Source organism: Amborella trichopoda, chromosome 2 (genome assembly GCF_054954075.1).
Source record: "Amborella trichopoda isolate Santa Cruz 75 chromosome 2, AtrichopodaSantaCruz75HAP2 v2.0, whole genome shotgun sequence".
Lineage (NCBI taxonomy): Eukaryota > Viridiplantae > Streptophyta > Magnoliopsida > Amborellales > Amborellaceae > Amborella > Amborella trichopoda.
The window spans coordinates 7475485-7491348 of NC_142337.1; the positions used below are offsets into that span (position 1 = coordinate 7475485).

The 15864-nt window shown below is 35.7% G+C and overlaps 1 protein-coding gene across 17 annotated transcripts; it reads right to left on the reverse strand.

Annotated features, from left to right (window-relative positions):
• Nucleotides 1-1138: 1138 nt before the first annotated feature.
• LOC18443206 (exonuclease 1) lies at nt 1139-15549 on the reverse strand. 17 transcript variants are annotated; one of them, XM_088857729.1, is made up of 16 exons: nt 14929-15461; nt 14642-14734; nt 13578-13697; nt 12123-12246; nt 11833-11970; nt 11523-11732; nt 10885-11061; nt 10688-10759; nt 10101-10224; nt 6460-6650; nt 6241-6310; nt 5801-6045; nt 4554-4605; nt 2667-2889; nt 2402-2561; nt 1139-1564 (listed from the first exon to the last, which is right to left on the reverse strand). In XM_088857729.1, exons 1-15 carry the CDS (start codon nt 15087-15089, stop codon nt 2477-2479), a joined length of 2085 nt encoding a protein of 694 aa, XP_088713855.1. In that variant the 5' UTR covers nt 15090-15461; the 3' UTR covers nt 1139-1564; nt 2402-2476. The 17 variants fall into 17 exon arrangements, with proteins under 17 accessions (XP_088713855.1, XP_088713859.1, XP_088713853.1 ...); XM_088857733.1 differs by having other exon boundaries at nt 6241-6288; nt 6460-6668; XM_088857727.1 differs by having other exon boundaries at nt 2667-2880; nt 6460-6668.
• Between the last annotated feature and the right edge of the window lie 315 nt (nt 15550-15864).

Consider the following 15864-nt stretch of genomic DNA (forward strand, 5'->3'; position numbering starts at 1 on the left):
TTGAAGGTGTCCTACGTTATGTACCCTTTATCCTCGCTCTCTCCCCCCCTACATTGCGCTCTTGAGATCCTCTTTGAATGGAGCTGAGGCTCTAAACAATTAAAGTGAAGTGCACCTTCAAATAGTGTGGTTTCAATATGGAAATTTTTGCAATAGCCCTAAATTATATTTTCATTGTTAAATATAAAAATTAAAGCTTAAAAAATATTGTACATCGAGCATATCTATGAAACTTGCAAATCTTGAAAATTTACATACTAAAAATGCATTGTAAGATGCACTCTTTTTCAAACTTGAAATAGATTTTTTTTCATGTCCATTCATTTTGATGTAGAGATGATCAATTTGAGGATATCTTAACATAAAAAATGATCAATTTGGGGATATCTTAACATGAAAAAATGATCAATTTGAGGATATCTAGACATCAAAACAAGCTCTTCTAGTGAAATTTTTAGGGTGGGTTTTAATTTGATTGTTTAGAGCCTCAGACTCAATATATTTTTTTTCCATTTATATGTAAAAATATATTAAAATAAATTTTAAAAATAAAAAATTCAATTAATAATAATAATGATAATAAAATAATTACGTGCTTCAACCAAAGGGGCCCAATCAAACTAAACCAGGTAGAAGCAAAAAATTGTATTTTTAAAGTTGAAAATCTTTGCCCTATGCTTGATTCAATTAAGGCCAGCAGTTGGCCCCCAAATGATTTGGACATGGGTGCGGTTTGCATAGAGTTGGGGCTCTAAACAATCAAAGTAATGCATACCTTCAAATAGTGTTGAGAAATGTGGTTTCTAACACTTCAAATCTTTGTGATAGCCTTAAAATATGTTTTCATCTTTAATTATAATATTTGAAGCTTCCAAAATAGTGTAGATCAAGCAAGTCCAAGGAAATTTGAAAATCTAGATAATTGATTATCCAAAAAATACAAGATGCACTATTTCCAAAACTTGAAATCTATTTTATTCTTATGTCCATGCATCTTGATGTCGAGATGATCAATTTGAAGATATTCACGGCATCAAAACAACTTTTTTTAATGAAATTTTTGATGTGGGCTCTAATTTGATTGTTTAGAGCTTTAACTATATATGAACTTTTTCCTTCTAGACATTCGGAAGGCCTCTTACCAAATTCCAAACATGCTCATATTTTCTTTTGGTTCACTTCATAGTACAAGATTGAATCTTCAAAATCCCTAAAATTGCCCATATTTCTTGTTCATCACAAAATACAGCAACTTCTAAAGAAATGCTCACATCTCATGTTTGTTCATTGCATGATACAATAAGAAACAACTTCTTGTCCAAATATAACACAAATCAACTAGTGTCTAAATATGACAACACACTTTAGACCTGCATTGATATGCGGATTGAACATGGCCGGTAAAGTGTCAAAACTACATTTATGTGAACCTTTAACTTGTGTGAGATTAACAATATCCAGCTTTGGTTGCCAGCACCGCTGAATAATTAAATGACAGAGAATGGGGTTTCTCCACAGGCAAATGCATGGAGGGGACAGCAGGAAAACTTCAGTTTCCAGTAACCTGTACAATTTGCAGGATCATGTAGCATAAGAATAGATCTCCTATCAGTCAGTCAATAAGAGAGATGTCACAACATAGAATTGAGAAAAAAGAATTACCATTTGTGTCAGAGAACAAGAATTTGGTAAGAGGGAGAGATTGCACTCCTGGACCTCTAGGCGTATTCCCCCAAGCACTTTTTAAACTATGCTACGAGTCTCAATACTATTTATTTTTGTATTTATTTGATAAGTAATCAAATAAATTTTTAAGACAAAAATACCCTCATTTACGAACTTAAAAAAATTTGATCTCTCTAAAAAGTTTTGAAATAGTTTCTCCCTTAAAGTTGAATTTGATAGAGTCTATCTTTCTAAAATTTTTAAAATAGATTCTCTTAAAGTTGAATTTGATGTAATTTTTCTTTAAAATTTTGAGTCTCTAAAAATTTGAAATTTGAGATAGCTTTTTTCTCTAAAAACTTTGAGATAGCCTATCTCACTAAGAATTTTAAGATAGTTTCTTTTTCTAAACCTTGAAATTTGATGTAATATCTCTCTCTGAAAATTTTGAGATAGTTTCTCTATTTAAAATTTTGAATTTGAAATTCACTCTCTAAAATTTCAAATTTCAAATTTTAAGATAGAAACTATTTTAAATATATAAAAGGCATTTTTGTTATAAACAAACTATTTTCTTACTCGGGGATAGATGAAAAATATATGGCATTGGGTTAGTGGTGTGATTTAAAAGTGTCAGGGTGGGCACGACTAGAAAGTATGATGGGGGGTATCTATAATTTTCCATGGGAACTAGAGAACCCAAAAAAAGAGGGGAAAAAAAAAAGTTAATACTGACGTGCATATGTGAGAGATTTCTTGCAAAATTCATTGCCGAACATTGAAAGGCTTGCCATGCCTCTAGAGTGCCAATTTACTTCAGGTGAGCAGTTGATGTGGTCTTCCGGTTGCAAGTAACATATGCAAATCTGCTAAAATCATCTGTGAAGGGGTTTGATCTTTACAGAAAGAATACCCCCAAACAAAGCTTAGATCAAGTTTTGTTCTAGATAATAACGAAAAGTAACTTCACTGGAAGAGGCTAGAGTGTAAGAACTAAGAACCTAGTTACACCAGTGTTCTTCACATCTTTTAGAGGTGGACGAAGGCCACTTGCACGAGAACCTGATGACCCACATCTGAATGAAGACAACGAAGAAACAAATCTTTCAATCGATTTCTCTGCAATTTCAGAGTAATGGTTCAAGTGGGAGAGATTGCACCCTGGACCTCTGACTGGCAAATCCATTCCTCTATGTTTACTTTCAACACCAGGAACTGGTTTACCTAAAGAGAGAGAGTCAACCTTGGATAGTTGAATTTTTCCTTGCTGAAAAACTATAAATTTCAAGCCCATCGAGTGTGGAACATAAAAAAAAAATTCCCAGATACTTCATGAATATATGCATGCAAATCGCCATAATACACTTAGAAAGCTGCTAAAGTGTGTGTACTTTATAAAAATAAAGGGAATGATATAGTATAGTTCAATAGGCTCTGGATAAACTATGGGGTATTTGGGTCTCCATTGACCTGGAGGATGAGAAAGAGACAATTGGACCACTTGGAATAGGACATGACCATAATGGTGGGTTCCCACTCCCTTCCTCATGTCAATCTTTTCAGGGGACAGTGATGAGCCAATGGATTATGGCTTTTCTACTACCAAAATTGAAAGAACAGATAGCCTCATGCGATGACCAATTAACATGCACATTCATAGCATTATGGTACTCTTCAAAATCTACTGATTAACTAAAACACACATAGCATTATGGTAAACTTCGAAATCCACTAATTACCTAAAACACACATAGCATAATGATACACTTAGAAATCCACTAAAAACTACATTCACAATGAATATGCAAAATCCACTAAAAACTACATTCACAGTGAACATGCACACAAAAAGCACAGTTAGGTGCTTAGAATCCTAGTTTTAAAACATGTCGTTTTTCTTAAACTTTAACTCTTTTTTTAAGGAGTTGCAAAAACGGGAGTTCCAGAAAGAACACGGTTGAGGATTGAACCTGAGACTTGAGCAAGTTACTTGGACTCACCCAGGTGAACAAGCATACCAAGAGCGGCATAGCTAAGCGAAATGCCATTTGATGTTTGATGTGAAAAAAATGGGAGGTTACATATTATACAGCTCTTTTTTTCTATATTTTTAAACTTTTAAGCTCGGGCTGGACTTGAGCAAGTTACTTGGACTCACCCGAGTAACTTGCCTCGACCAAGGGCCAAGTACCATGGCCGAGCTGTTTCTCTGTACACTGAAACTGATGCAGAAACAAACTGGAAACTTGAAATGGACAGCAGCATACAAAAAATAGTTAAGGTGAGAAGTGATCAAGAGAAGATGCTGATCACATCTTAAACAAGAATAAAGAGTAAGCTCCTATGAGCTCCCTTATGGGATGGTTTTGTTTGCCTCTTTTATTTTGTGAAAATGCGACAGAAAATCAAGTTAAAGAAACTTGGACACTATCAAAGTACCAATTTGTGACTGTCCAAACAGGAAACAAGTTGTGCAATGCACAAGATTAAACCGAATCATCCATGTAAATTGTTTTCCACACCACCAGTTTAATACAATCAGAAGCATGAATAATAATTTGATACGGCCTGCATTAAAGTGTTTCGCTGTGATAAACAGAGGAAATAATAAAGTATAACTACATTAACTCCCAGGGGATTATTTGCAAGCCCATTAATAAAGATCTGCATGTACCATAGTGCAAGATCAACTCATCACACTAACATGCACAATGATCTTCTAGACAATACAATTTATAGCCTACAATAGAAAAGTCTGTCACCATTCTCTTACCACCGATGGCCGATTAAACTGAACTAAAAACCAAGAAAATCAAACAAGCATCTATTCTACAACCAACAAACTGAAACTATAATTCAAAGGATTAGGATAGAATGATGCAACATACTTGTCATGTTCAGGTTTAAACTCTCAGGGCCATCTTTAACTTCCACGTTTCCCTGTCCAGAAAAAAATAATGCCAGGTGTGGAAACAAAATAACAAGGGCTATCTAACAACAAATACATATCATTTGCATTTGTGAGAATTCAGCACACCGATGCACTCAACATGCATACAGACACAAGAAATCTGTGTCAACATGCATGCCTGGAAATTTTCATTTTTTAAATTCATAAACATGGCATATATGCTAATGTGAGCAAGCGAGTCCACAAATTGGACAAACAAGACAGGCTTGTCCTTTATGTAAGACAAGCGTGTCCATTGTGTAAAAAACACATGGGCGGATGTGAATTATCATTTGGACATGTGTGTCCATTTTGCAAGACATGCATGTCTATTTTGTAAGAAACATGTGGGCAAATACGACTTGTGACTTGGACACACGTCTGGTCCACCATGTTCTATTTTTGCAGTGATTCTTTTTTTTTTTTGGAAAGAAAAAAATGGACATGTAAGCATTGTACGGACATGTCTCTTTTGACATGGAAAAATATAGGTAGGTGAGCCAGATTCTAGTCAGACACATATCTTGTATCTGTATCCTAGTAACATAGATATGGGAACATATCAAAACAGTGTCGGGCAACCTGCATATCCCTTTAAAAGTTTTTAAAATGACAATATTGCCTGGTCTAGTTCTTAAAGCATTGGACACATCCATATACAGGTTACGTCTTTACCCTTACAGATATATTAAACACAGAAAAAAGAGTTGACCAGTAAACTTAAGAAAAAGAGCGCATATACTATGCTCTTGAGAAAGCATAGTGTACATCTACTTCCTCGAAAGAAGACCTATTTGAGAGGATTTTTTCAATCTGAAGTTTTGGGAACCCCTGAACAGTCATTAGATTATTATTCTGAAAAGAAGAAAAATTGAATTTTAAGTTTCCTAATACTTAGATATTACTCTCTAAAAATTGGACCATTCTCTATTCAGTCTTGAGACATAATTTTTTTCAAGTGCATAAAGGGTGTAATCAAGGGGTTGAAGAGGTTAAGTGCCCAAAATTTGGTGTTCTAAAAGTAATCCTAGATGGGCATTATCCAAGAGAGTCAATAGATACCATACTCTGACGGGAGTATAATATCTTTTGGCTAAAAAAAATGAGGGATCAAAGTACAGTCCTGACATTTTACAGAAGAGGTCATAGTTCACAAGTCATAAGTGATGAAGATATAAGGCATACATGTTGAATTTTCTGAGGGATTGAGTTTGGAGCTTCGCAAGTCTCTTCCAGATGTTGATCGCCATAAGAGGTGCTTTTACTTCCATCACAGTCAAATGAAACATCATCCTCAATCTCTCTCTTTATGTTGTGCTTTTTAACTGCAGGGCCTTTCTTGTCTTTAGATAAGTTATGCCGAAAATAAGTACTCCTTACAATGACTTTTCGCTTCACTACTCTTGTTTTCTCTACCAATGTAGGAGGCTCTGCAGATTGAAGGAAAGTCTTAGATACTTCACGAATGAAATGCAGAAACTGGCTATAAGACTTTTGACCCACCGGAATGCTTTCCACTTCATTCTCTATGCTTAAACTTTCTAGATAATACAATCATTCAATGTAAGGAACTATGGAATTTACCACTTGAAATTTAAATAAGGCTTCTTGAATTCAAGTCATACCATTCCTTACGTGATTGGTAATCTGATCTTCAGGCAAGTTGAGACCATCTTCTTTGACACAAAATAATTCCTTATTTAAAAACAAAGAATTCATAAATTGTACTATTACAATGGTAACTGGTCTGTGCAAACTTGTCAAACAAAATCAAGTAAATATGCTAGCCTCAAAATATTTTTACTTTGTTATACACAATTTATAGAATAATAAAAATACTCAACTGGTTCTCTGATGCTGCTCTTAGAGCTTTCTTGGCAGATCATGGATCTTTTACACGAATTTATGGAACAGCCTACAGGCTCTTTAGCCATGCCTACCAAATCCATCACTAGGACCGGACTATCAGGACTAGATTCTTCAGGAGACTCTGATGGCTTAGACTTGACTCGTGGGGCCTTAAAACTTCTCTTCGCTTGAATAGATGCCAAGCCTTCAAGGGTTAAGGAAGATTAAATGAAGACAACAAAACAAACACAACAATTTATAGACTTCAAAAATTATAGATGACCAGAATCATTAAGTCTATAGCATTCAACAGAAAATGTGGAGAGAAAAAGATTCTTTAGAAAGACATGCACCCCAATTTTTCATGTTTTATGTCATGATATGTGTGTCCCCAAGAAGCTAGAAATCAATGAAGGGAGAAGAAGAATGCATCCACCTCCACAGATAGTTTACAGTCAAACAGCTTTATGTGATGTCGCAGTATACATGATATGCTCATTATTTAGTATTGGAATTTGTATGCAACAATATCGACAAAAGAAGTAAATGAATGTTACTAAAGGATAACTTTAACTAAGACTGCACTTGGCAACAGTCTTTTTGCACCATGCTATCAATTGCAGCAGGGCCACAATCTCTACTTTGTGTTGCATACAAATCTATAAAAATGGGAGAAAATTGATTCTTTTATGATGCAAAGAGAACACTGATTCTCTAACAATGAAAATGATGGATTTGTATGTTAACATGCACATCATTAACTAGTCATAAAATACCTTTAACATAGAAAAATAGACTAAAATATATATGTTTTATATATGCCTCAAGAGCCTCCTCAAAACCAAAGGTCAAATGATATGAACAGTTTTTGTTGATCAGGTTATTCAACTTTTCACAAATTAATAAAACTTTAAAATCTCATAGTTGAGCATAGTTCTTAATTTAATCGCTATTACTACGTGAAATTCTGGCCTACAATTTTTTTACTTTTTTCTGAATACTTCATTAATTGCCACTATTTTTCTAACTCATGATTTTTTGGAGTACTTAACCCAAAAAAATTAATTGTTTCCAATCAATGCCCTTTTTATTAATTACTATTCACCCAAAAAAATCCTCTTTATTACCTTCCAACCTGACACAACCTATTCCTAGGCCAGTATTTCTTCAACTTTAATCTTGTGTATGCGAGATGTGGACCAACAGTCCACTTTAATTCTTTTTTTGGAAGTTAATAGGAAATTTATTGAGTGAAATTGGGATTTAAAAACAAAGAATGGAACCGAAATTTATCACCTGGTGGACAGATTAGGGTCGGTGGACAGATTAGCATCTGCCGGCTCAAGCTACATGGTTGTATCTCCAGTCCACAAATAGAACATGTGTCCAAGGGTTCAAAAAAGGCTAGGCTGCCCCTAGGCAGCCGGCTTGGCACCCAGCGCCCAAAACCTTAGGCTGTTGTAACGTTATGTACATATTTAGTATATATATATATATATATATATATATATTTGTGTCAATGTTAGAATTTATTACATTTGAAAATATTGTAACATATTTTTTATGCACAAAAATATGACATATCGCATGTTGAGAATAAATTTGTTCAAAATTTCAAAATTCAAACCATATAAATTTAAAAATCTAATAGGATATGTATTATTAATAGTCTCCTGCTCTCCATATTTCATAATAAGTGAAAAGGTTTAGGAAGGTTCTTCAAACTACAAAAAATACTTTTGACTCTCAAAAACAAGTATAGCTAAGAGATTGAGGGTTGATGGAATTTTTTTTTTAACTTTGGGGATGAAAATAACCCCCGTAACCTATTTAAACTTCAAAATTACCCTATTTTTGCTTTTGGGTATTAAAAAAAAAAAACTCGCATAGCTCCCAGCCAGGTACATCCACCCATCTAGGGCCACCTGGATCTGGGCGTCTGATATTTTGGTCCAGACCGCCTTCTGCGCCATTCTGTCACGTCTTGGTGATCCACATCTTCGACCTTTTGTCACATGCTTTAGGCACCTTATCAAGGTCCAGCTCAGATCGTCTCCCCAGCTATCATATTTCTTTGTCATTGATGCTCTTGTCCCTTTGACATTTTCCTTCAATTTCTGCTCTTGCAATTATGGGTCGCAAGTTTCTAACCTCTATCCATTCTTTCCATGTTTTCATGTTAGAATGAGAGGTGTGTTTGTGGACATTTTGCGGTCTTTCTACTTCGTTTAGGACCACTGGTATAGAGGCTTATTGCCTCCTCTGTTCCTCCCAAACCTTCTACTAATTGTCTGACACTAATTTTACTGGGGTGGGTATTTTCATTTCCTTCTTCGTTTCAACCAGAAGCCTAACCACTTCCATGGGCTTGCCTGCTGTCATAATCAATCCATACCACCTTCCTGTAGAACTTTGCCACCTTGCAAAAAACCTCATATGTTCATGCATGAAAGGGGGCTACACTGACATTAACACAAACTTTAACTAGGGGGATAAAAAGCGACACTTTGTTTGGGATTCCCTCTAGAAATGGAGAGCAAAAAACCCCTAAATCTTTACCAGCTCCATTCTAGAACTCAGATAACTTCCTTAATCGAGTTCAACATGAATGAAACCCATTGGGGATCATTTTACAGATGACTGGACCAGCAGGTCCCCAAACACTTGATTCTCATCATTCCAATCCCGCTGTCTGTGATTTCAGGGCAGAGCTACCGAGGAAGCTTTCAGCAAGTCTGTCCTCTCTCAAGTGGTTTCCTGGCTGACATTTGATGGTAATTCTCTCCATTGAACTCAGAGAAACAACTCTCACTTTGCATGGCTTATAGTAGGAGCTTGGGGTGAAGTATCTTGAAACATCCCTTCATTGCTTAAAGGGTAAGGTTTTGCTACATGGCAGTGATCTATATTCCTTTCCTCATGTTTTAACGTTCCACCCCTCTTTCTGATTTCCTCCTCATCGTATACCCTTGCAATAACCACATCTCATGGCCATATCCATGCCTGTAGGGATAGAGGAGCCATGGATGACTTACACAGAAGTGGTTCAAATCACCTTCAGGGCTTTTTGTTGTTATGTAGCACTCTTTCCTTTGTTGTTATCCCCCACATATCCCATGCATTTCTTCATGCACTAACACTATCCAATTAAATTATGTATCTTTCTTCTGAATTGAGATTAAACTACTTTAAATCTTGAGGAAAAAAAAGGAAAATGCTCTAGAATATAATTAGAGCTAAATAACACATAAAACTCCATCCCATTTGAAGTAACATTAGGGAATAATAGCTGCAGCCCCAGTTATCAATATCATCTAGGAATCATCAAAATTTTAGGAAATAAATTAATCAATTCTGAACAGAAAAATGGGAAAATATTTCATGGAATCAGACAGTAATCTGGCTAACTCAAAGCACCAATGGCATCTGAATCATTATATAAGAGGGAAACTTACCTACATGAAAGTATATGGAATGATGAAGAAAGCATAGGAAATGTTCGCACTAGACAACCAAGTCATAGGGAATAGCCATCTCAGACACTTAGGATTTTGATCAGACATGAACAGAAACCAACTAATAGCAAACATAACACTTCAAATTCTCTACATAATAAAAATTTATTGCTAAAGGATACAAAAGTAATTAGTCAGGACATTTTTCTGTGCAGGCAAATCCAGCTTTTTCTTTTGAATTTGTGGTTGAAATTCTTTGACTTTGTAAGATCTATCAGGCACATCTTGGGGATGAATTACAGCATTCTGTTTGCCAGAGAAGCATTAGAGCATCTAATTGACACAAGAAAAATCCATGTATGGCATATCCACTTAAATTGTTCAACAAAATTTTAAAATTTTCAACCAAAATTTCATTTGGAAATTAAAAGATCTTGGGAAGAACATAACGAATTATGCAAAGATAGTCTAATTTCAAGAAATTGAATGTTGTCAAATGAATTGAAACATCACCTAGTACTACACAAATAACAGAAACCATTTTAAGTGTGGCAGCGCAGTCAGTTTCAAATGACAAAAGAACAAATAAATGAATGAAATTTCTCCCAATTTATGGCTTTAATAAAGACAACAAGTCAACTCAAAATACTTAAAAGACTTTCAACGTTCGTAAGAGACACAAAAAGTTATAGCAAAAAGCAGATTCTTTAGACTGAAGTATGAATCTTTTGCTTTGAAATTCAATGGTCCTGTGTCAAGCATAGCATACCTGAAAAGGCAATTTAGTGATTGGATCGAGTACGCCTTCTGCTATGCCTTTGGCTACAGATTGAGACATAGGTGTTTGTATGGTTAAGTTAACAAGCAGAAGATGAATTATCAAATCTGGAAAAAAAAAGGAAATTTCCAGTGTTCTTAATATTAAGAACATAACTAAAAAATAAACACACAGAGCGCTCAAGGATATGGGCCCAAAAATTCCAGATCAATGCCAAAGTCACAACGTAATTCCACCAAATGCACAATATTTTCCTGAACAGGATCATAGACCCATTGATGCTGAAATGTCCAAATAGCTTTCTTGAATGTTTCTTCATATAAAGGTGGTATTGAAACACCATTATACCTCAGGTGCTTTATCACCTGAAAATAATTCAACCATCAATCGAATATAGAACAAGGTTTATCTCAAACTTCCTGCTCTATATTAAGTGTGTTGAATTTTCTGATGAAACCAAGTATCCCAAAGTCAGTTAACAATGACTTGGAATTCACCTCAAATTTGTCCCATTACTAATTCTTTTTCAGTTTCAAATTGTAACTAATAAGACTAGAGAGAGAAAACATAATTATTAGCTCATCATCTAGGCTTTATACATCTTCCAATGGGTTAATTTTGTTCCATAGCCCATCTTTCTACCAGTTTGTGCCTGACCAATTATGACAGAATGGGATCTTCAATGTTTGACAAAAATCAACGACTGAATCAAGTATGACCATCATTATAAATTCAGTTAGAGAACACAGTATGCTCAAAAAACAAAAAAGAATTAGTCTTTGTCAAAGAAGAACATAAAAATAGGTGAAAAAGCAACCATGTTTACCTTCTCATGGCTTTTAAATTTCTGAATTAGGGAATATGCCCTTTTTATCCCCATACCCTGCAGTGACTGAAGATAATCACAGCCACTTAATATACACATCTCAAGAAGCATTTGCCTTGTGAATGCAGTGAAATTAAGCTCCTTGTTCTTTGCCAGACTAGAATATAAGAACTCCACACCTTGTCCAAATTTGTCCATCTTAAAAATTATCTGCACACATGGATATAGGTATCATGTCAGGCAACCCTACTTCCTAGTGATCATGAACAGGTATGCAAGACAAAATGACGAGAATGGAATATTTGATTACTCTGGAACAACCAAATGGTATTAGGTCAGAGTCTTCAGTAATAACTGCCTCAACATGCTTATTCATGGAGAGGAAGGTCATTTGTGCATCGGCTTCATAAGGAGCCACAATGTATGCAACATTCTCCTGTTTTAGAACCTAGAAAAGAGCTGGTTTCAATAACACATTATACCGCTAACCTTATCGGAACTAAGATTGAACACTAAATCAGATGGAAGGGATAATTACCGATGGCATGAAGCATATATTTTTGGGTAAAGGAAAAGGAAAAATTCACAAGCTCCACATACCTCAATGAGTTCTAAAGCAATTGAGGGGGATATGTCAACAGCTTTTTGATAGCATTCGTAAGCTGCTGTTGAATTGCCTGATGTCTCATGATGAATTGCACGCTCCAGATTTTCCTTCCTTGCCCTGTACATACAAGTACATTAATTTTAAACCAAAAAGACAGCAAAAAATAGATTAATGCACTGGGTACTAAGATTCAGTGTTATAGTCCGTATCCATACACGAAGCAGGCAATAGAGTAGTGCTCGTATCCCATCTTCAATGAGAGTGGACTGGAGCAAGGTTTGTTTCTCATACTCCCCTCGCAGTATGCAAATGTGATTAATATTACTCCCACATGTGGATTTTTCTCTTGGGCCTCTTTGCACTTTTGGGTCACTCGTGTTCCCTAGAAGTTCTTTGGAAACTTCGTTTCCCAGCCATGCTGTGGGCTTGTGGGGTATCTTGGAGTAAAACAGTTGTATCTTTTCGAGAGACCAGGCCATAATAATGTTAAGCAGCACATGTAGAACACTAAAAGGACAAAGGCTTTTGAGCATTTCAGATTTCATCAGGGAGTGGAGCACAATGGTGAGAGTTAAATCTAGAAGTTAGTTGCTCTAGCTCATCGGAACCTCCTCCACCTGGTCCCACAAAGCTTACTTCAATGGTACTTCCTTGTTTAGTTTTGAGGGCTGGAAGTGTCTCTAGCTTAATAGATTTTTTGTGAGCTCCATCTTTGAGCCCTGCAACCAGAGAGATCCTCATATAACTTAAATAACAGAACCCTTTGACAGACAAAGCTTTTAGAAGGGATCATTCACCTCAGTTACTCCATCAGGATTTCACTTTGTCATTTTCTGGGAGAGGAAAGAGGGACAGCTTATTATTCAGCCACAAAGGGACTATCTATTAGTAGTCTACTCCTTTTTGTAATGACAAGCAAAAACCGAATACATAACCATGTCAATTACTTCCAGTTAGGTGTAATGCACTAATTACAGATTATTAGTTATATCCATTGAAAAACAGGGAGTAGATTTGTTTAGCGAGACCCTAAGAAGATATCGACATAAATGCATGTTGAAAAAACTGTCACTCGCTTAAAGATATTCTCCTCTACGTTTATGGTTTAGGGTGAGTTGGGTGCAAGTTTATTTGTGTCCCTGTGTATTATTGTTAACATATACTGCTTTTGTAAGGCAACTTAGCCAATTTTTATACATGTGCAACCTCAGATAGAATGGCTTTTCATTATAATCAACTTTCACAAACTCAAGATCCAAACTTAATACTATCTATCACAATCCAAGGTGTAAAACTAGGCATGACATGATCACAAGGTGACAAAGAATAACAATTCACTAACTATCTATTCCCAATTGAGAGGTAAATACCCAAGTTGAGACCTAGTCTAGCCAAGAGAGTGAAAATTTGATATTTAAGCTTCACAGATTGGAGCATATTTACAGTACCTTAGGCGCTTAGCCTCTTGGTCACTCTTCATGGGCAGAAGACCTCCATCAAACACAAGAACAGGTTTGACACCATAATGCCTTAGTAGATTTACTCTGTGCATGCAATAATCAATATGCCTGGAAATTCCAACATAAACAAAAAAGTTAAAGTATAAACTCACAAATTAGAAAGGCAATGTTGCCAACTTGGAAACTGAAAACTGGAATAGAGAATGAATCCACATTCCAAAAAGAAATAGAGGATGAAGTCATTCTCTACAAAATAGCAACCATTAGAAACTAGGAAAAGGCACAGATCATTTCCCTGAGGCTAAATGAGAAGCCAATGTTTAGGTAAAAAATCCACTTCTCGAGTTATTATCTCATTTTGCCATTCTTGAAGCAACATTTAGGTCCAAAAACATGTGCGCCTAAGCAAATATCATAAGAAAACATCAAGCCTTTGAAGAGATAAAAACGGTCCGTTTTTTCTACTAGTGATATATTCCCCATCAGAAAATCAAAAAATGAGAAAGTTTGTCTCTTATCCCAAATAAGCACACAGCGCTTTTATAGCATACAATTATTTTGATAATGATAAAGAAATTACGTGAAAATTCAAAATAATGAAGAAAATACGCAAAATTTCACTGTAATGTCTCTCTTCTTGGCTAGTAGCAATAGTAAGGCAGGTGGCCAATGATCCATCTAACTAGAAATGGAATAAAAAATAAAACAAGAAGAACAGAGGAACTGTAACTTGTATATAGATTTAGAACATTTGGACCAGAAAACCCTAGTACCCGACTTAAAATGAAAAAAATTGGGTACAAAAGAGAAACATAAAATAGGAGAAAAACCACCCCAATGTTTTTTTAAAAAAAATATTTGACACAAAGAAGCCCAGAAAACCCAAGCCCCCAACTTGACAATAATAATAGTAATAATCATAATGATGACGATGATGAGGAGGAGCATGATGATAACAATGATATGAAATACCCCAAGTAAAAATAGTAATAATAAAATGAAAGAACCCAGAAAATCCAAGTCCCCAACTTTGTGAGGGGAAAAAAACTAACCCAGAAAAATCCCAATCCCTAACGATGAAAGGCAAAAGACCATGTATGAATATCAATATTAGTGAGAATGTAATCGCCAACCCAAGCCGCCAACTTCACAAAAAAAAAAAAAAACCAGAAATTATGTGTCAGGAACAATGCAAAGGGAATCAATGAAACCAATCTACCGAAACTAAGATGCAGAAATTATATCATCAATTCAAAGGATCAACGATTCAATCACAACCAAATTGACCAACAATTTGCATTGCAATGATAATAAATAAATAACTGAGCTTCAGTCTCACTTGGTGGTCCACTCGTCCTTGCAGAGCTCCGTGCTGCAACAAAGAGCCCCTTTATGGAGCCATGAATAGGTATCCACTGCAACATTCTTGTCCTTGAGCTCCTTAATGTGAATGGGGTTCATGATTGATTTTAACAGAGGGAGAAGGCCGTGAATCCCCATATTCTTGAACCACTACTTTTCCTCTTCTTCTTCTTACAGTCAAAAGATAAGCTCGCATTATGATGATGAGGAGGAGATGCAGATGATTAACCCCATTGAACGATGGCCAGGTCGTACGCAAAAAAGATCGGATTATTTTGGGTTTAGCTCGAGATGAAGATCAGATGAAAGAGCAAATTAAAGGGAACAGAGAGAGAGCGATGATTCTTTGGAGAGTAAACCAGATTAAAGAGAAAATGGACGGTAGAGAGAGAAAATCGCCTGGTTTCCCACTTTACTTCTAGAGAGAGATAATTGTAGTAGAAAGAAAGAGAAGGAAAGAGGTCTGGCCCCCTCTCCCCTTTATTTTAGAGAGAGAGAATGCTGGTCTGGTCTCCCCTTTATTTTAGAGAGAGAGAGAGATCTGTTGTGGTCTGGCCTTCATTTCGGTTTGTAGAGAGAAAGGCGGGAAACGCGGGACAAATAGGGCGGGAAAAGAAAGGTTTAAGAAACGGCTGGAACGGGCAGGAACCGTTTCTGTATCATGGCCTTAACGGACGTTATAAACAGAAAATAGCGCTTTATCTACTACGTACATCGGATAAAAATGAGAAGGGGAAAATAAAGGATTCACGATGAAGAACTCATTTAATTTTTTTTGTACATAAAGTTACAATCATTTACATTAGGTGGCAAATTAAGTAGCTTGAGATAAGTCACCAAGTTCAAAAAAAGTATTTTTTGGAGCTTTACATTTACAATCTTACAACCACCCATTTCGAAATTTTAAAGACAA